The 21,881-nt window shown below is 42.0% G+C and overlaps 1 protein-coding gene across 1 annotated transcript in view; it reads right to left on the minus strand.

Annotated features, from left to right (window-relative positions):
- map3k5 (mitogen-activated protein kinase kinase kinase 5) overlaps window positions 1–21,463 on the minus strand; it is a 65,137-nt gene extending 43,674 nt beyond the window's left edge. The window contains exons 1-3 of the mRNA XM_018685121.2: window positions 20,515–21,463; window positions 4,289–4,428; window positions 2,325–2,348 (exon numbers count right to left, since the gene is read on the minus strand). Coding sequence (XP_018540637.1) covers window positions 2,325–2,348; window positions 4,289–4,428; window positions 20,515–20,944 — 594 coding nt within the window. The 5' untranslated portion in view covers window positions 20,945–21,463. The remainder of the gene's footprint in view (window positions 1–2,324; window positions 2,349–4,288; window positions 4,429–20,514) is intronic.
- Between the last annotated feature and the right edge of the window lie 418 nt (window positions 21,464–21,881).

Here is a 21,881-nt window from a genome sequence, read left to right on the forward strand (position 1 = left end):
GCAGGTCAGTTGAAGCTAACAGGTCGCTCACAGGTAACGAGTTTCTGAGCTGCGAGCGAAGCACATGTGACTGAGGCTGAGTCAGTTATTCAGCAAGTGAGTCAGGCAGTTTGTTCAATAGTCCATCTGTCCATTTGCTGGATTGTATTGGAGCTGCATGCCTACTCACTCACCTTCAGACACAAACACACACACACACACACAGCTGACTACAACTTGATATTAGCACTTCATTTATACGCCTGCTTCTGCAGTCATTAACCCATTTAGGCAGTCATGACTAATGCGGTCTCTTCTACCCAGGCCTGAAACTGTGAGAGTTTGTACCTGTGGGCTGTGAGTGCAGATCCAGTGGGTAGCTACAGTAAGTGAATTTACACCAACACAGAGGAATGAATGTGCTTACAATTACAGTAATTTCGTATACACCAACAGAGGCTAATTACCTGGATTTCCACTGACATGGTGAGAAGTTAAACGCACTTGGTTAACGACAATAACCAACACATGCTTCTGCAACAGCAAAGAATAATCAAGTACATTCACACCTGTAGGTGGCTGGCCAATCATAGTTTAGCAACTGTAACTGCTTTAGATTTATCCTACCCTATCTCTATAGCAAACTGCAATACAACAGCAATGCTGCCTCTTTATTTTTATTTTTGTTTCTTGTTTTATTTTCTATCATGAAGGTGAGACAGGTGACATTTTGCTGGAGAAGTGCAGCTTTAGCCTCAGCCTTGTTGCACAACATGCAGCAATCAAGTGCATATTTGGGTTAACTGTAATTTTGTACAGTCACCTCACAGCAAGAAGGTTCTGGCTCCAGCCCCCAAGAAACCTTTTTTCATACAGGTCACCACAGGGGAGGTTTTCTATCAGCTGAATGATTGATAATATGCATGAATATGATCAGAACAATAGAGTGGTGCAGGAATGAGCCCTAAAACCAGGAAGTGAGTTAGCATGTTAGCACTCACACTCACACAAAGTCAGTGGTTTTTTGTTTAGATGGCTGAAATAAGGTCTGTGGTTTTTACACAAGCTCAAGACATTGTCAGGTTTTTATTTATTTATTAGCTTTGTACTTCCAGTGACTACATTTAGGCTTCAAACATCCTAACAGTGTGTTCATTTGTGAAGATTATCTTGCTGAACAAAACAAGTATCATAAACTTTTGTTTATCATGGAGTTTATTTTCTGTAATAATCCAAAACCCAGTGAAAAAATCTCATTGGCTTTTTGTGGAGGAAACCAGGGTGATGCTAACGGTTAGGCCTACAAAAATACATCATCTAATCACTGAAAGTGATTAAAACTAATATTTAAATGTTAAATTGTTATATTACATCTAATGGTTAAAAAATTTAAGAGAAATAATCAAAAACTCTGCAGATATTGCACTTCAAGTACACTTACTACCTGCACAGGGGATTAGTTAAGAGCGCACGCAGCAGTGCTGAGGGCAGGTAAGTGCCTTAGTACAAGCAGGAGAACAAAGACAGCGAGCTCACACTTCTCATGCTGTCAGTGATAATCAGCTCTTCTCACACTGTACCAGTCTGTGTCAGAGATCAGTACATTTCATGCAGCACAGGTACCACCTCCTTCCACTCTGAAAAGCCACTTAAGAGAGCTAAGCCTTTCATCTGACTCCTGAACATGGGCTCCTGGACAACAATCAGCCTGCTCCCGCTTCTGCTTAAATCACATTTTGTGCTACTTTCAAACCATTTTGATCAGAGAATAATTGTTTAAGGTATTTATCAAGCAAAGTTACAAAACATTTATTACTTCGAGCTTCTTAAATAAGAGAATTCACTGCTTTTCTCTGTTTTATATCACTATAAATTTAATTATTTTGAGTTGGCACACATGCTATTTTACTGGGAACTACAGTAGGACATGAGTCAGTAAAGGACAGGATTTCCTTAGCTTTAAGTCAGCACCTTATTTGAATGCTGCAGGTTTTGCAAGTCAAATTTTCAAAAATGCTTGTGCCTTTTTATGCAGATCGTGCCCATGCAGTCAGCGTCATCTGAGAAAAACATCTCAACGGTGGAAGAAAAGACGCTTTCATTTGACATTTCCGTGAAACCAAACATTTACCACTGCTTCTAAACAAAAAGTGGGCTGCAGAGGAGAGAAACCCTTTATAACACAAGAGGAGAGAAACATAAGGTGTTAAGACACTGTGCTCCCTGCATGTTGTAAAAAAGCATATTCTGTGCACCACATAATATGTGTGATGTGTGAGCAATGGGTGAGTAATGTGTGAAAGGCAAAGACAAGAGGGAAAAAAAAGATTGCTTTGTGTACTTACAGTGTTCTTCTGGCAAATTATCTCCTGAAAGAAGAGAAAAAAAAATACATTTAGAGATTCAACAAGAACATTTTCTTCCTAACAACAGTTCTGTTTTGGACACTGTGTTACTGAATAAAACTACACAAAGGCTAACCACTAAAATTCAGTATATCATATTGTAAGGCAGTTACATTTTATCAAGATGACTCTGCCTTTTTGGGAGTTTAGTGGTTGACCAATATCTAACAAATGTTTCAGATGATAAGCTGTGACACTGTTGTTGCCAGTAATTCAAAGTAAAAGGTAAAAATAAGAACTGATGTGAGCAATGAAGGTTTCAAAATATTCATAGAGGGTTTTGCAAATATTTCACAAGTAAGGAAATGCATCCAAAATATCTGTTAAGGTTAGTTTTCATTAAAAAGTGAGCCGTGCAAGTTCGTAATACTGAGAATAAAATGTATGTAAAGGTACACTGCATGTTTCTCTTTTATCCAAACAACAATTTCAAAAAATCAGAAACTCTCAACTTTGCTTGCTTTACTTCCTCGTACAAAGGGACTTTTTTATTCTTGAGGCTAAAAATAAAAAAAGAAAGCTGTGGTGAAAAGAAGCATGACTAGCCTGGGTACACCAAGTACACAAAGGCCTCTGTGGGGTCTTTGGTTGTATTTTTTTTATTTATTTATTTATTTTTTAGAAACAGCTGCTGTATTTAAAGAAAAAGGCTGTGATTTTACCACAGTGCCCTTTGAAACAATTCAGCCGCCTGATAGAGACCAGAGGAAACCACCGGAGAGAAGAGGTCTGTTCAGGTTGGGTCCACCACCCAGCCAGACGGGTGGGCACCGTGGCAGACCACAGGAAGGGAAAACTCCTGTTTGGTACCAGTTTGCATTAGAGCAGGAAAGAATAAACTGTTTCAATGCAGATACAATAGAGCTGCATTTGTTTTTTATGTCATATTTATCTTGCCTCTGCAGACAAACCTCTCCTCACAGGCTGTGTAGTATTACTGTATATGCTGCTGACTATACAGTACAGTGTGGTCACGGGCTGGGAAGACGCCCCTCTCTACACAAACTAAACTAAAATAAAGGTCTTCAGTGTTCCTCTGGCTACAGCAGGAGGTGTTTAAATGGGGCCTCAGACAGTGTGAACTACGTCTTGTCTGCTGCACAGGAGCTATAAGACCCACACTGTTGTCATATGCTGACACAGCAGAAAGTTGTCTGGGTTGCGATTTTTGCCCATTAAAATAACACTCTGACATTTTATTTTGAGCACAGGCTTGAGATTCTCTGTTGCGACACCTATAACAAACGTTTTAAAACCATGGTAGTTACTTGTAGTTACGCGGTTTCCCTGAGGAAGCTGTTTTACAGAGATGGTAAACCACCAGATGCATCTTATCTTGTAATGCATTTAGCTCGTAGATGACAGCCTGAACAACAGCTGTAGTTACTAAGTACATGTGAAGTATTGTCTCTGTTCTTTCCTCCTGAACATTCAAGTTTTATTTCATAAAAGATTATTATGTTTTTATGTAAGTTTTCAAGTTCACAAACAATCAAGGCTGAAATCAAAACCTCCTTAATGGAGGTTAAAAAGCACTGTCTTAAATCTAATAAAAGAAATAATACATTACATAAAAATGAAACAAAAAGAAGACTGGACGCAGTGACTGAACAACAGAGTCCTCATTAAACTCTATTCTCCCCTGGAGACCTATTTTTTTTCTCCTCCACAACTAAACGAGGCCACAGCTGACTCAAAACTGTTTCATAAATGCGTTTACTCCCATCAAATTACTGATGCATTTATGTGCTGCTGCCACCAAATTACATTTCTGCCAATCCTCCTCCTAAATAAAGCCTTTAATCACGATCCATGTGGACCTCTGTGATTGTTTGACTCGTGTGTTAAAGTGATGAGGGCAGGGCAGGATTGTCCTGGTTTTCTCTTGGTGAATGATGGCTTACCTGCAGGGACTGGAGGGATTCGGAGTTAGTGTCGCAGTACAGGATGATGTTGTTGGCCATGCTGAAGCTCTCTCTGACTCCCAGGTGGTAGAAGAGCGAGGGCTGGCGGAAGGCGTCCGTCATCTCCACCACAGCGAGGTCTGATGGAGAAACAGAGCAAACGTTTTACATTTCTGTGATAACTAATGTCTAATTCTACTGTGCAATTCTTGTAGACCAATAGTAATATATATATACTACATGGCTAGATGTTTTGGGTGTTTATTAACCCCAACAAATTAAAAACATCTCCATTTATTTTTGTCTTGAAACTGTTGGTACGAAGTTAGAAGGTCTCTGTTGCCTTAAATATCACTGTATGCTGTCGATTTTCCTTCACTGGAACTAAAGGCCCTTTCCCAAACACAACAGACGTTTTTATCTTTAAATCTCACAATATTTAAGCTAGAAGTGACAGATACTGCTCCACAATAAAACTTTTAAAATATCTGTGCCAACAGTTCTCTTATCTAAAAACCCATGATAACAACAAAAAGAACAGATCTTTAAGATGTACCATTCCAAAATGCCTTTCAGATTAAGTCCCTTTTTTCAAACAAACCAGTGATGCAATGTTCAACAACTGACTTACAGAAAAATGTACAACTGCATACAGTTTATATAAATACTACAAACAATTTAGTTCAATTAAAAGCGCTCTGCCATTATTTTTCACATTTCTAAACTAAATGAATAATCAATAGATCAATCAACAATTAAATGTTTCATAAATTGCAACTGCTCAGTCGAACTTAAATTGTGTAAAACCTGCATCACATCAAAAGGTGAAAGCCACTAACTGTTGATATCTGTGTTTCACTAAAGCCAACATCGACTGGTCTTTATTGCTCTGGGAGAGAGAGACACAGCTCTGAGGTCAAAGGTTAACGGACACATATAAAACCACATCACGTGTTTGTCACTATTACAAATTGTATATTGTTGATGGTGATGTTCACGGCAGCCTCTACTGCAATCTGTTGGCAGCTAAAGGCTCTCACGTCAGAGAGACAAAGGCGCTAATTCAGAGGAAAAACACAATAGTGCCATTGATGGAGGTGGTTTGACCGACCTTTTCGACTCTGTTGATAAATACAAACACATTCAATACCACACTAACTCCAACTGGACTCAGCCATATGATCGGGATCAATAGGTTAACTGGAGTAAATATTGCCAAGTGTCACTCAAGCCAGCAGGGACCACAGCTTCTGGTGAAGGGGTGGAGAGTTCCCAGCCTTGAACCAAGAGTCCTGTGCTAAACACTAGCAAAACAGACTGCTGTGTTACCAAAGAGCTCATTCATAGGCTGTTGAGTTGAATCATACTCTTATCATAACCCTGAATACAGTCAGAAATCTCTCAAATCTTGTATCTAGAGGCTATTATGATGGGAATGCGGAGTTAAACACACTCATCAACTTGTAGAATAAGCGTGACGGTGTTACAGGAGGCCCTCACATGAGGTGGGGCTGTACATGCTGTCCCCGTGGCAGCCGCAAGCCACTGATAACAACAAAAACAAATCAGCCTGGTGGCAGCGGTCCAGTGATGACAGAGGAGCTCAGAGAGTCGCAGAGATAACGCTGCACCCCTGCGTTTTTCATCTGTTTCCAACTATCCACCTCTCTGTGTCAACAAACACATTACATGGGAGCTGAAGAGCAGAGAATCTCTGATCTTCCCCCACCGATGCATTGTTTCAAGCTAGCGCCCATTAGAGATGGTGGACTGCTACAGGATGAAAAGCACCAAAACATTCAGTCATCTCAAGTCAACAGGGCAATAAAGATACTCGTTCACACTGCGAATAACTCAAAATGATGGACTGCTCTATTTTCGATTGGTGCAATAATCTCTGATTGTCCCTGTATAGCGCCTGGTGGCAGTTTTGCAGGTTTGAGCAGGGAAATCATGTGTCTGATTGCTGAAGTGGTGAGTGGTTATTGTCAATTTCACCCTTGACAGACAGAGCTAACAGTGAAACAATACATCAGAGGAGCAACAAAAAAAAAAAAAAAAAGAGTTAAAACTTGCGGTTTTATTCCTTCACCGAACAGGCCGCAGGAAATATGGTCACAACCTGAGACTTGACTTGGATTTAAAGCTGCACTAATCAATATTCTTATGCTAACAATAGATTAAAGGACCAGCATGTAGGATTTAGTGGCTTTTAGTGGTGAGAATACAGACGGCAACCAACTGAATACCGTCAACACTCGTTTTACAAGCGTCTATGGTGGCCATCAGGTGCCAAAACAGCATGCGAGTGTCACATCGACTCATCTCAAGTGAAGAGGTTTGTTTATACAGCCGATACATAGCTGATACATACTTTCTCTTTTCCTCCTCTTCATCTTCTTCATCTTTCATATACAAGTTGCGGTGTCAATGTAAAAATGTGAAAGACCACTGTTTTATCCATTCTGAGCTAATTTTGTTAACGCTGAGCTAACATACCTTTGTTAGCTCTAAGCTAACGAACCTTTGTTACCTCTAAGCTAACGAAAGTTGCTGAGGAAAGAAGCTCTAAGCTAACAAAAGTACAATGATTATTAGTTTTAGGTGATTAGAAAGTAATAAAAACATACTTATGTATGTTATATTCCATTTCTACTCTTAGATCCCCATAAATATTACACACTGGTCCTTTAAATGACGACAAATCCACAGGAAATTATCCCATTTTGTCTCTATGGAGCATTGTAGCACTTTTTAGCTCACTGTTTTGGTTTCTGGTTTTAGTTCACTAGCACTGCAGTCATCAGCCATGTTTCCAGCTATAGCAGACACTAATAAACAATCTGGTGGTAATATGTCCATGTTCTACTGCAGTTAATGCACCTGTAAATACAGCTCTTACACCTCTTATCATTAAAGCTTTATAACAGTATTTGAATGCAGCACCACCCAATACATCAGAACAAGTCACTCAGGGCAGCCACGCAAATGCTCAACAATTTGAAATGCATGGATAACATCAAGGAGTGGGTTTAATTCAGTGACTCTGTGGCTGCATGCCAACACAACAGTGCAGAGAGAGGCCTATCAGAGGCAGACTGATTGTAGCCGTGGAGAGGTTCTGTCAGTGATGAGGGGCCGTGCAGCCTCATCAGCACATGCAAATCCAACCAGGAAGCAGGTACTTGTCGGTGGCCTCACAGGTTCTCATCATCGACCCCTTCCCTCCAAAAACAGCCTTGCAATTTCATCACAGCCGAACGGGCAGAGGACAGGATGTAGTGCAGTGATGTGGAATATCAAGAGGGTTTTGTTCTCTGGATGAACAGCCGGCATCTTCACGTCAGGATGCCCGCTCCCCTGATTGAATGCAAGTTAGGTTTCACTTTTCTGACGTACAAGGCGGAGAGGGAGAGTACACCTTAATCCTCACTTGGGCTGACCTCTGCTTAACAACCACTTGTTACTTCCACACCCGTGACGCATTTCTATCAGTGATATCATCAAAATCAAACACACGTTCAGCCTCAGTGACCGCTTGAAAGACTGACTGGCTTGTACAGGGAAAAATAACGATGCTAGGTATATTCTAGAGAAATGCTTTGTACACCACTTTTAATCTCACTACAAACGTTAATAATCCTGAGCACACACAGAATAAAAGGTTGTTTCGCCTCTCCAGTGCTCTTACTTTATGCACACAAGGTGCAACTGAATGTCAACATCCAGACAGCACAGGTTGTCTGATGAATAAAAGATAAGCTTGTCTCATTTCTCTGGCTAGCAGGAGACCCATCAATATTACATCTGAATGATATTTTAATGCAATAAGGCCATTAAAAGGAAAAAGTGTCACATACAGCTGTATTTTTCAGACTTGGGTGGGGTAATTATTTGGAAAGGAAAGGGAAAGAAAATGTTTGCTATTTGTCACAGGGCAGGGCGAATATAGGTGATGAATAGGGAACACAGCTGACTGTGTGCATGTATGAAAAAAATAAAAATAAAAAAGGGCAAGACACAAGCGAGTCTTGTTCTGTTGGGAGAAGTCGAGAGGAGCAGTCATTTCTCATAAGTGCTTTTGTGCTCGCAACAAAACCCCCCGAGAGCTGACGTGTGGCGTACGATGTCGTCAGCATGGAGTGTGAATTTCACTCCTAATGCACATGTATTGAACAAGAATGAAGATTTAGAAGCTGCACACAGTAATAGCCATGACACTTTCATCTGTTATTTCCTCAACGGGATTTTCAGCTTCGACCGAAACGATTTTTGACTTTAAAGCTAAGTAGTGGATGCAGAACAAGACATTTTTAGATTTAAAATAAGCTAACATAAATCTACTGCATCTCCTCATCTTGCATTGCAAGTTGGTTCATTCTTTCTGCTAATTAACTGCTACTCTTCACTGGTTGTGTATGGTGAGCTAAACAGGGAGTTATTTTTATTTATTTATTTATGTTTGTTTTATTTTGGAGGGGACTCTTGAAAGCAGCCAGTGTTATATTTCCTGTGGTTAGTATATTCTTCATAGATGGATTAGGAGACAAAAGGCCCCTGGAGACAGGCATGTAAAAGCCCCCTCCATCCTCTCCTCCAGCAAAACACCAATATTCAGAGAAACAAAGTGACTACAAACAACTTGGGTGTGTTTTGTGTCTCTTTGTGGGTATTTTAAAAAATCTCTTAGTGGTTATTTTGTGCATCTTTGCATCTATTTTTTTCTTTCTTTGCAGTGGTTTTGTTGTTTTGCATCTCATAGTGGACACTTTGTGTCCCTTTGTGGTCGTTTTATGTTTCTTCTTCTTTTTAGTATCTTTTTGTGGTGGTTTTATATCTTTTTGAAAGCTTACTTGTGTATGATTGCAAGAAAGTTATGCTGCAATAAAGTTCTGAAAGATGGAGGGGAGGACTGTGAACATAACCCTGACGAACATTTGAAAACCCAAATGCAAGAAATACTTCACGATTAAAACTAAAGCATTCAAGACATGATGTGAATACATGCTAATAAAGTGTCACACTTCTGACACGCTGTATCCAACATGTGTTTCGCAGTCTGCCAGTAGCTTCGTGATAAACCTCCTGCCACCTTAAGGATAATAATAATCTTGAATTCAAGCAGACGAACGGCACAGAAACGGAAAACATCTCACAGACAAGCGACTGTGATTCAACAGCAGAGCATCTGAATGTTTCTGGAGAGCATTCAGATGTCGTGATTGCGTACCAGTACAACAGCACAGCTGAGTGCATGCCAATATAACAGCACACCTGCCAACATAGTGTTGACAGAAGGCAGCGTAGAGCCAGTCACAGAGTAACTTGAGTCAGCCAGTCACCCTTTTAACAGGCTCTGCCATCTGATCACATGTGCTCACCTCATCTGTTGTTGTCGTCTTTTCAGTCACCTCAGATCAGTAGTAAATTAAATGTGTCTGCACCAGGGAGAGATAAGATAAATTGGGAGCTAAAACAAGTGCAAAACACGCATAGCAATGCCCTGATAATCCTGCTACACCTCCTACAGCAGAACCTGCTACTGTTGACCAAAACTAAATTGATTCCCTCGCCTACTGCTCAAAGCAGAGGAGGGAAAATAATTCAATACTCTCTCACACTGTTTCGCTTTCAGCAGCACTCGGCCTGCTGCTGCTGCTGCTTCCTCAGGCCCAGCGGTGCCTCTGAGGGGGAGAGGAGAGGGGGAGACGATGGGTGATGAGCATGAATTTACAGGGGGGATTGTTGCAGTGTCTATCAGCTCCTCTTCATAGATCCTCCTCAGCCCCGTCCCCAGAGTGCATCCACCAGCAGCACATGCTCTTTTTCGGAGAGGGGGATCTGCTCAATATTATAATCACAGCAGGATCTAAATGGCACTGGAGACTGTTCAAGTGGAGTATGGATTATTTCAGCAACTCAAAAGCCTCTTTCTCTCCTGTGCACCGAGCCAAATGGAGAGCATACATTAGGACACAAAGAAATCTATTTTAATGAGTGTGGGTTGTCAAGAAATGTAAACAGTCGCTCTCAACAGCCTTCAGCTATAAACAACGCTGACTGGCTGCTCCATCTACGGTATACATCCCTAAAGCTACAGAACACAAAACAACTTAATTGTTAGGGAATGTTTTTTATGACTACACCTGCAACTAACAATTATTTTCATTAGTAGTTTGAAGAATGGTCACACATCTGCAACTACATACTCTTAACTCAAGGTTAGCGAGTTTTTCACCATATATTTCACCATCACGTTACCTACTGATTTACCTCTTGTTAGAAGTTGGAGGCTTAGTGGTGGAGATGTTGACGTCATGTGACCGTGGTGTAGTTCATTTATAGTCTAACATTAGCTTTTTACTTCTGGCTTTAACTGGCTGTTATCATCTGTTGTAACTTCTTGATTCTTTATTTTCCAGTGCCACTTTTCTTCCATTCTCATGGTGCGTTGCCACATCTTAGATAATCTGCTTCACCTATCGCAGATAAAGACAAGGATGAAATGTTTGTATGTGCTCTTATTTTAGCTTAATAACACATTGTATTTGGGAAAATGTCACTGCACGGCAAAGTTAAAAGCACTGTAATTGCATTAGCACCCGTGTTTACGTTTGTCACTCTGGGGCCAGCTGTGTGGGCCTGTAGTTTAACTGTGAGACCACCTGTTTGACTATGAATATGTAGAGCAGGACAGGTGCAGCAGGTAAATAGAGCACTCGTTAGAATCGCTTATATAACGACTCCACACAAGATGCTGTAACCATGGAGACCCAGTGAGGAAACTGTTGTAAAAGATGTAAGTCAAACTATCAGTGTTTAGCGTTTTAAGGTCCCCCCCCTTATCTCTAACAGTGAAGGAAGGAATGAGGCTCGTGTTAGTGGAGCAAAGCGCAGTGGGAGGATTTCCCTGGAGCCCGGCCTGAGGAGACAGTGGAAATACTGTCTCCAAGCGCCACTGGAAACCATTTCCCACACTCAAGAAGTCATCTTTTTCCTCCCCCCTTCAAAAAAAAGTAAAAAGGAACCTTCAAGAGCATGATGTCCAAGTTCTCTGCCAAATTTCCAGGAACGGCAGAGAATTGCTGTTGCTGTTACTGTGCAATTTGTGGCAGCTGCACAATAATTACTTCTTTTTTACTCGTGTTACAGAGAACGTTTCACTGCTGTCAGGTTGAAGTGACATGAATGCAGAATAAGAGAGCTGCAAATCACAGAGTACAGCCTTGAACTCAACACAGACTAAAGCTACCCTGTGGAGTTTTCTCACAAACAGACACAGCTATGTTTACAGTCAAAATACACTGTGTGTGTCTTTGAATATTTGTTTATAACTTTTATATTTCAACACATTTTCACTGTTAATATTTGTGTTTTTCTGGCATACTGCCATGTTTCTTGGCCTGGTGCTGCCACTATGAATAGAACGGCAGGGGTCCGTGTTATGTACTGTAATTTTTATGTCATCTTCCCATGTCCATGAGGGCCTGCATGGAGCCTACAATTCAGGCATTAACCCATTGCTGTATGAACTCTGTACTATCTATGTGACTTAAATGTGGATATATCCTCCCCCTATCATGTAATCAATGTCCTCATAAGTCCAGATAGAAGAGCGTGAGATACAAACAAAATAAGGACCGGTTCAAGATGCTATATGCACGTTTTTGCTATCGCTTCACAGCCAACGTTAGCATTAACAGCTGTTAACTTACTAAGAGCTTCTGCTATCGTTAGGTTTACAAGACGAGGTTAGAATACTTCTTCATCCTCTCATGTTGGACTGAGAGCAGACTGGATGCTATAGAGACTCACTATCTTTAAATGGTATTATGAGCTGGGACGAGCTGGGGTTAGCTGCTAATGCTGTTAGCTATGTAGCGATAGCAAAAACTTACATGTAGCTCCTACAAAGGTTTAGAAGCAGTGACTGATGAGACCTTTAGACCTTGACCTAAAACCTTAAAATATTTTTATATATGTCTTACAGGGAGAAATTTCTTCTCAGCATTTATTCTAGACTGTAAACCACTGTTAATGCTAATGTTAGCTATGTAGCGATAGCAAAAACATGCATTCAGCACCTTTAACCAAATATTACTTCATTAGCATTGAAAAAAAAATCCCCCAGGCGCTTTTGAATCTGGCTTGGACTCAAGTCACAAAAATATGAATTTGAGACTTGACCTGAATTCCTGAGCTCTTGGTTTTCCTACACAAAAATCTAATTAAATTCTAATTTTGATTTGAGCTCTTTGGAAAAACGTGTCAGAGACAGATTTTTGCAGTCCTTTAAAGATGAAACATCTCATCAAGTTGCTCTGGAAATGTCAAGGTTAAAGAAACTAGTGCTGCAACAGTTGCAGGTAAAAACAAGGTGGAGCATGTTTGTCCCTCAGGGAGAATCCATCATTCATAATGCGGGATGACATCTTTAACAGTGCCTTTTTGTTTTTTAATTAGCTTCTTTACCATGCCAAGTGCTTCATCATGACACTCTCAGTAAACAGAGGAAAGGCTGATCACAAACTACTACAACTGCCCTCAGGGGGGTTTGAAACAAAACACAACTGAAATGCAGGGTAGAAACTGCAACTCTAGAAGTGGGCAAGCATCTATAAACAAACTAAACTACAAATAAGATTCAGCTAAATGTGAGGCCAAAAAGCCACTGCATTCTCCCAGAAATACAACCATGGGAATGGAAGAAAAACAGCAACATACAAGTCTTTCAGCTAAACATTTATGTCTACAAATACATCTCTTCTCCCAGAGGATAATATGGGAAATACTAGACAATGGTTATTCAGAAGCTTGAATGCCCTGCCCAGCAGAGAGATTAATGCCCCCTTTATTTTTAGACACAAGCGCACTAGAAAGAAGTGACCCTGAAAGCACCATAATGCAGGAAACGAGACCAACCCGCCAGTTGCACCAGTCTCCTGGCAGACTGGCCCTTTTTACTAAACCTCTGCTCCACTTTGTTGCCTTTTCACACACTGAGAGATTTTTACAAACTGCAGTGCCACGGCCCCGAGGGAGAAAAACAGCTGAGAACAGAATGTGAATTCATCCGCGGCTGACAAACACTCTGGGAGAGAAACCCGTGGCTGCTGTGCTGGTTGCCCCAACTTGCCCACTTGATTTACTTGTTTTTTTTCTGAGAAACAGAATTCGCTGAAGCAAGGAGGGATTTTGTTTTTATGCCAAGTAAACAATGCCTCAACCTTATCTCAATTACTTCATAGAAGAGGATTGTGGAACTGCTGCAGTGAAATAAAGCTGCACTAAGCAGGAGTTGGTGTAAAATTACACCTGAGCAGCCTGAGAAGTGGAATAGATAAGCACTTTTTGGGCCAGTTCTTGGAAACTGTTTTTAAAAGTTACTGCAAAATGTGCTTTTCCTGCAGCAGTTTTGAAGGACTACTCGACCTTCAGAGTCTCTCCAGATTTTTAGCTAGCAACATGTCTCTAAGGATGGAAATGCCGCAGTTGCACCTTGTAAAGGCAGATGGCCGCCCACCTTGAGTCCAGTTCTGCTTGAGGTTTCAACCTCTTAAAAGGAAGTTTTTCCTCGATGCTGTCGCCTAATGCTTGCTCATGGTAGGACTTGTTAGATTCCTCATAGAGTATCGTCTAGAGCTGAGGTGCCTTGAGATAACTTCTGTTGTGATTCAGTAATATATACATAAACCTGACTTGACATGTCTTTAGCAGTTTTCAGCAAATGTTAGCATGCTAACACGCTCAACTAAGAGTGTAAACATGAAGTCTGCTTAACAAAACCATGTTAGCATAAAGCGCTAAAGCTCAAAGCACAGCTAGCATGGCTGTAAAATCATAGTACATTTGGGAGCTAGTTTGCTGAATATTTACATGAAAGGACAACTTAACTGCAGTAAATAACCACATTAAGGTAATCACTTTGAGTAGTGTTAGAGTATCTGCCACAAAATGTTAGGGTTCAAGTCAAGAGAGGTGTGTGGCAGCCATCTTTTTAGAACATCATGCCATGACTCTTTCTATAACTCGCAGCGTTTATTGTAAAATGAAACCCTTTTTTTGTTTTTCTATTGCCACCCAAAAAAGGATTTTTCTCTCTCCTACAACCACCCATGCAAACACATACAGTTTAGCACCTACTTGACTCTGTGACCTTTGTGGTGCGTATGCAGAATCAAAACACAGAAGCAAACCCAGACAAGAGCTGCACATATTGCGTGTTAGAAGAGCAGCTGTGAAGACAGATAAAGAGAAACCTGCACCTCTTACAATTTTATCATCAGACACTGTTGAGTGTTTACAAGTGCAAAGAATGATTGTGAACTTGATGCATGCGACAATGTGTTTTTTATGTATGTAGGAGGTGAAAACAATATTGTAGTGACAGTTTTTTTTTTTAACCTGTGCAACGGGTAGAGAAATTGATACCCCTGCTTCGCCTACAGTAGTTTTTAAAATCCATTGTGTTACCCTACAGACCTTTGGGGAAGGAAAAGTCATTCACTGCTTCCTGCTGCCTCACCACTGTGCTAAAATTGCTATGAGTCAGCCCTCTCTCACCCTCCGCTGGTTTCCAAAGACGCTGGCTACCCACTCTGAGCTGCCTGTCGCTTCAAATGAACCCCTGATAAGACCTGAAAGGAGAAGCTTTGATACGCTGCTCTTCCACCTCCTGTCATTTATCTGAGGAGCACTTAAGAGATTTAGCCTGGGGTTTATCCAAGAGTATAGTGCACTTACAACATGTACTGTGTATATGAAGAATACCCTCTTAACAGGCTGTTTGATGTGAAATACTGTGTAGAGGGATTACTGTTATTAGCTTGCAGAACATGCAAGAAAAAACCTGGAGTGATTACAGTGAGCTGAAGTGTGTTACTGCTGACGATTTGCCACGCTAACACCGATTTCGCAACAGAAATGAATGAAGAAGAACAGATTCCCTCTTCCGATTTTGAGTCTACGCTGTACTTCCTGTTGAGAAATATCAGCATGTAACATCATGAAACAAAACTTGAGCTCTGTCTGCAGCTATACCTCTCCCACGGAGGTGAAGTCACTCCTTCCCAGACGCCACTGTGAGCGGCCTGTGGGCTAATTCCTCCTGACCTTGTGCTCCCTAACCTCTGAGCCGCAGCCAAGCATGCAGAGTAAACAGGAGGGAGGATAAACATCTTAGTGGAGGCCCAGGCTGATGGGATTTCACAGCAGCCGTAGCCTCTCTGTCGGGGAGCCGAGTGTACGATCTTAGGTTGGTGAATCCCAAGACGCTCTGTCAGCTGACGCCTGGCCGGTGTTGACAGTGGACGTGGTAGGACATCACCCGCCATTTAACTTATTAGAAAACATGTCTTATTAAAGCCAGAAAGCATCAACCAACACCAACTGCTAGAAAATTAACCATTTCGGTTAAATTCACAATATCGAAGTATATGAATATTTTGCAAGACTTAATTTGGGGAAGTCGATTCTGCTCTATGCATTTTTCACATTGAGATCTGAAAATGGAGGAAGCTACCACGTCTTATTAATTCTGTTGGCCTCTCTACTATTTTATGGCTGCATGTATTTTTTGACACTTTATATAGACTAAACAATTAAATTAGTGACTGATAGAGAATGAAAATAATCATTAGTTTTAACCCTGCTCCTTCTATTATAATGGAAATGTACTGTTTGAACAGCTGAAAGCCACTGCAGGCATTAACAGGTATGATATATCAGTGAAAAAATCTGTTCTCTCTGCAGTTAGTGGCTGACATGCTTTTAAAGTCTTTCTAGCTTGTGACTAGGAAGGTGTCAACAACCTCTCAGCTTTCTCAGTATTACAACAAAGTAAAAAAAAACACAAGTGCACAGCCTGAAAACAATTTGCGAGTTGTCTCTGTGTTCAGGCGGAGCGCTGAGTGGTAGACTCTCAGCTCTCGACACAAAACGAGAGGTAAGCAAACACTCAGACTGAGGTAAAGCTGCTTTCAGAACAGCTCAGGAATTGTTCAAAAACCCATTGTGCTCCCTGTAAATTAAACAGTAATGCAACATAACGATCAACCAGAGAGATAAAGCTCTGCATACCACAGCTATGACCCAACGCCCAACCAGCTGAGACAGGTGGAACAGCACAAGTCTGTACAAATACCAATATCAACCTGGTAAATACCAATATCAACTGCTGCATTTTTAACATTGCAGGAGGTGTTTTGAAACAAGGTTTTCAGCTATTGTAGAGATTCCCCAACAATCAAATAGATTTCATTAAGAAATCCTGAACATTGGCAACCATCTCATCACAAATTCCTTTCACATCTGAGTGGAATAGCTTTCATTTTAATTATAACATTGGCTGGACGTGTTTGTAGTAACAGCAGCATGTCAATAAGCACCAGTCTGTTTGTTTATTTTTCAGAAGGATTACGCAAAAAATACTGAACCAATCTTGGTGGAGGGGTGGGGTGTGGACCAGGGAAAAACCCGTTAACTTTTGATGGAGATCCAGTTCAACATTTTGGCCTTGGTGGAGGTTTAATCCTTACTGAGTGCCATTCTAGTTCAGTCAGACATTAACTTCGTATAGGGTGGTGTCTGAGTCTGTTGTGTACAGCATAATTTGCAAAGTACAGTTTTCTGGTGTGACTTTTCGTAACCAAACCACGTCCATGCTTCAGCAGTAGCTCTTCCTTAAGAAGGAGCTCCTTGATTTGTCTCGGCTGGTCCCTCTCCTGTTCAGAGATGCCCAGTTCTGGAGTGCAAGTTCGCAAACCGTCATCCAAATGATGACAAAAATATTGCCATAAACAGTGTATTTTGTGACACCACAAAATAAATTCTAGCATAATATGAACCAATAGACGTTTTTATTGCGTCATCCGATATATATGATCATATTGCACAGTCCTTACTTCTTGTGAGCTGTTTACTGTTCAGGAGAAGTTATCTTGACCCAACCAATCCCTAACTGATGTATTTGTCCACTCAGTGTTACTTTCAGTCCTAATAGAAGCTGCATTACCGATGGCTTGGAGCAGTTACTGTAGCTTGGCAATAATTACATCGATCATTTGAAACATACTGAGCGACTACAAGTCACTGAGTGATCAACCCAACCGTCTCAGCTTCTTTCACTTGATCCCCTGTTGAGATGATGGAGGCAGAAACATCTAAAAGCACCAAATCCTCCAGAGTCTTTGCCTCGAGCACAAAATGGGCCTGGGGAAAAAAGTCCTCTAAAACCAGGAGGAAGAACTGCGAAAGCGTCTCTGAACAAATGCTTTCAATACGTAGTGTGGCTCTGACTTAAGAGCTGTTCTGGCTTCCAATAGCCTCAGCTAGTGACAACTACTTCTACGTTTGTTGCCATATTTGCTTGGAAACCTTTAATTACTCTGGGATTCTCTAACTGAAACCCACCTACAAAGGCTGGTGATTGGCTTGTTTCTATCTCTGAGTCGTGGTCCATGATTCAGAAATCTGGCTGATACCGACTTAACTGACAGACTCTCTCCCACAGCAATCCAGTTATTAGTCCCAGTTCAACAGAAGCACTCTGACACCCTTTCATGCACACTAACCATCACGCACTTTGACCTTTGCTCAGCCACTGTCTGTGCGAGCAGACTCGTACAGTTTAGCCCAGATAAATGATAATAATGATTCACACTGAGTCAGCCCCTCATGATGGAGGAGTGAACCAGCAGTTACAACAGATGCTAGTAAGAGTATTGATCATAGCCTTTGCTTTTTGTGTGGCCTAGAAAAAGAAATCAGCTTCCACTGGAAGTAACCACTCACTGCAGCCAAAATGAATAATCAGCAGGTGGTTATTTGCTCCACTGATTATCACCATTAGACTTTGTTGCTGCAGCTGAACTACACCGAGGCTGGGAGGCTTGTTTTATGTTTTGTTGCTACTTCAATCCGGCGCAAACACATTACATGAGTTAATATCCTGTCACTGTTTATGTGCTGTATTTTATTTCTGTTTCAAATATATTCACCAGACATTCATCATTCACTGTAACATGACTCAAAACTGTTATGGGACCCAACCCACACAGTGTGATGCACAATTAACCCACAAGCTCACTATTATCACATTGTAGAGAGACCTTTACACTTTTAAGTAGTACAGAGACGATTAATTAATTGATTGATTAGTCGATTGGAAGAAAACTATTTGCTAAATATTTAGATAACTGATTAATAACTCGTCATTCAGCCAATATAAATGCAAAATGAAAGGATTTGCTGCATTTTAAACTGGATATCTCTGTGTTTTGGATTGTTCAGCATGTAGTTTATCCACTTTATTCTCTGTAACTTCACTGCTGATTGGTGTTGGACTGAGACAGCTGCTGATCAGTATGGCCGACAGAATTCAGATCTGAAGTCTGACTGCAGGAAGAGTCTGTGAGAGAAGTTTGCATCAACATTTTTCCCTAATGTTTCCTGTGTATATGGCCTAAAGGCTTGACAATCAGCCTGTGCCATCTCTCAGCCAAATGTCCTCTTTGTCCACAGCACCGGGCGAGGAGGACATTTAAGAACAGATATGAACACAGCCTCTCGTTGTATTTGAATCTGGCAAATCATCCAAATTACCAGGCGTGCACAAGCTCTCCGTCCGGCTCTGAGCTCATTGTTTAAAGGTTTTTGTTGTCTGGCCTTCATATCTGCTGCACACTCGTGCAGGAAGAGGATAAAGTAGAGTGTGTTTTTGAACAGATACAACAGCTTGTTTCTGGGAAAATGCCTCTGACGTCCCATGTGAATTATGAGAAAGATTCCACAGTAGTTCGGGGGAAGGCGACCAAACAACAAAGAGAACTTGATATTTGTACAACTAATAACGTGATGTTATGACAAGCAACAAGCCTGTGTTGTGTTGAAAAATACTTTACAACTGTCTGCTTTCACTGGTATTCTCTGACTACGACATATCTTTGTTGTTTTTGCATTAAATTCTAATATTAGAGTATAGTTAGACATAGCGTTTCTTTTCAGACAGCTTTAGTCTGGTTCTGTCCTGGATCTTGTACTCTCTCTCTCTCTCTGCAGGGTTTACTATCTAAAGTCGTCCTTGCTGCTGAAAGCTCCTTTAGAACGCCAAACTAGATTGCAGTTTTCGCCTTTTCATTCACGCTCGTCCTTCTGATGAACCTTTTCTCAGGTAAGCTGTTTTCAATCAGCGAGAAGAAATGGTTATATTTAGGTGAGGTATGAGTTGCCACAGCGATACACTGATGAAACCTTGCTGTATCCTCGACATTTAACATTTTTTTGCTGAGGTGTTGCTCCCTTGTGGTTGGCAGGCTTCTTGTTGCTGTGTCATTTTATTTCTGCAGAATCTGCTGAACAAATCCTGATACAGACTATCTGAGTTTTAAAAAGCAAACACTGGCTGCTGTTTCTGGCCCGGCCCCTGCAGCCCCTCTACAGCTGCTTTTTATTTGACCACAGTCCCTGAAAGGTCTGCTTTCCAAACGAGTGCTCATTATGCAACTGAACATTTCCAGCGAGGATTAGGGAGCCAACTACTACACATACAGTACGAGTAAAAGCAGGGGAAAGAAGTGATTTCAGTCAGTTTGTTTCTCTGCTCGTAGATTCCAGTGGAAAGTCCAGCCTCATGGCTCAACCCGTGACACTACACACAATACGCACAATACTGGAGGCGCACAATGGAAGAGGGGAAACTATGTGTGTGTACAATCACCCCCACATTTATGGAGCAAATTAAACAACCCCCCACCCCCCAAATTATGCTCCTTCTGCTCAGTACAGTGTGGAAATAACTGCTGCAGACTCCAGCCCTGACATGCAGAGTATGTGTGTGTTGTGTTTAGGGACCACAGAACAACCTGTCCTCCTCCTGCAGGCAAACTGTTTCCAAGAAACAAGAGGTGATGCAGCAGAAGGCGTGACCTTTGACCTCCTGAAGCTAGTTTGGAGGAGAGGTGAGCATTCCTATGCTGTCCCATCATGGAGTACAGCACCTCAGAGGTGACTGCTCTCACTAAGGACTATTGATCTTACAGTTTAATCATTATAATGGAGAGTGAAGATTAAGTTAAATCCTATGAAATGCATTTAGAGGATTGATCTAAAACCCCCAGCAGGCCTCTACGACCAAGATTTACCACATGAAGAAGGAGGCATCATTCACAGTCATCCCTAGTCCTGGTTTTGATTTGACAGAGGCAGTTTTGGAAGGTTTTTTTACTCACCTGCGTTATAGAAGCGGTCCAGCACCGTGGTCTCCCCAAAGTCCAGTTTACCAAAGTTCACCGTCTCCAGCCTGCTGCCCACCGTGTCGCAGGCGTCCTTCAGACACTGCAGGGCCATGCTCTCCGCGTTATTCTGCTGGCTCCCCTCTCCGTTCACCACATAGGCCACCGTGACCGGCCTGCTCTTGCACGACTTCCCCGTGGACAGCAACCCCCCGCCGTCCATCGGGCAGCCTCCGGCGGTGGTGGGGCTGAGCCCCCCGCTGCTGATCACCGTGTCCTGCCAGAAAGTCCCCGCTGCCGGGACTCCACCTCCTCCTCCACCACCACCTCCACCTCCGCCACTGCTCTCACCGCCGAGGCTCCCTTTGCCGGGACAAGCACCAAAGCAAGGCACCGGTAAGGAGATCCCGTCCTGGTCTTGACTCATCTTGTTTCAAGTATCACTCGCTGCGTTTAAGGATTGTGACGAGCGGCTTCTCCACCAGTCCTCCATGGAGAGCCAGCGTTACGCACGGCGGTTACCCATGGAGCCTCTGCACAGGCACAGGCACAGGCTCGACGTGCAACCTCGCTCCGTTTCAACACAGTCTGTTAGAGGCTGAGGTGCAACTCCACATCGTGCTGCATGTTTGCACGCGTACAAAAACACACCCGACGGACACCGCAGATCCGGCTCGGAGTCACGACACCGGTCCGACGCTGAAATCGCAGGAGGAAAAGCTACAAGATCCGCACATTCCTTCTCAGCAGCGCTCACAACAAACCCACATACTTCTCAAAGTTGAGCAACACCGCCGGTGTCTGCGCAGCAACGCCCACAGGAATCACCGATGTCACACCGAGGCGAAGTTGAGCGCAGTTAAAGCCTCGCGGAACAGCTCGTCATGTCTCAGAAAGAGAAAGTGGACCAAGCACGCGCCGAGGCTGCTTTCATGTGCAGGCGGACCCTGCCTAGTTTCCACTGTTATCTCTCCCAGTCCAGACTCACGCATTGGGCGGAGACACAACAGAGGGAGTCTCGGTGTAGCTGGGCGGAGACACAATGACCATATGTGGAGTTGTGTACTTCAGGAAAAGGAGCAGTTCGCTGAAAAACAACGACTCACTCCGCGGAGTTTTAGCTGCAGCGACGCTGATCAATCAAAATTAGAAATGATTATGTCCCCAGTCTGTCAGCTGAAATGATGAAGACGCTGCCAGAAAATTAAAATGTGAAAACTTTCACGGCCTTTTACTGAACATTCATCTTCATAATGATTACAGCATTTCATAATATTACACAATAAATGCATTGTTTCCTCCATTAATCTTGTCTGATCCAAAAATAATTTAATCTAGCATTAAATATTCAATTAATGAAGAGT

Source organism: Lates calcarifer, linkage group LG7_1, assembly GCF_001640805.2.
Source record: "Lates calcarifer isolate ASB-BC8 linkage group LG7_1, TLL_Latcal_v3, whole genome shotgun sequence".
Lineage (NCBI taxonomy): Eukaryota > Metazoa > Chordata > Actinopteri > Centropomidae > Lates > Lates calcarifer.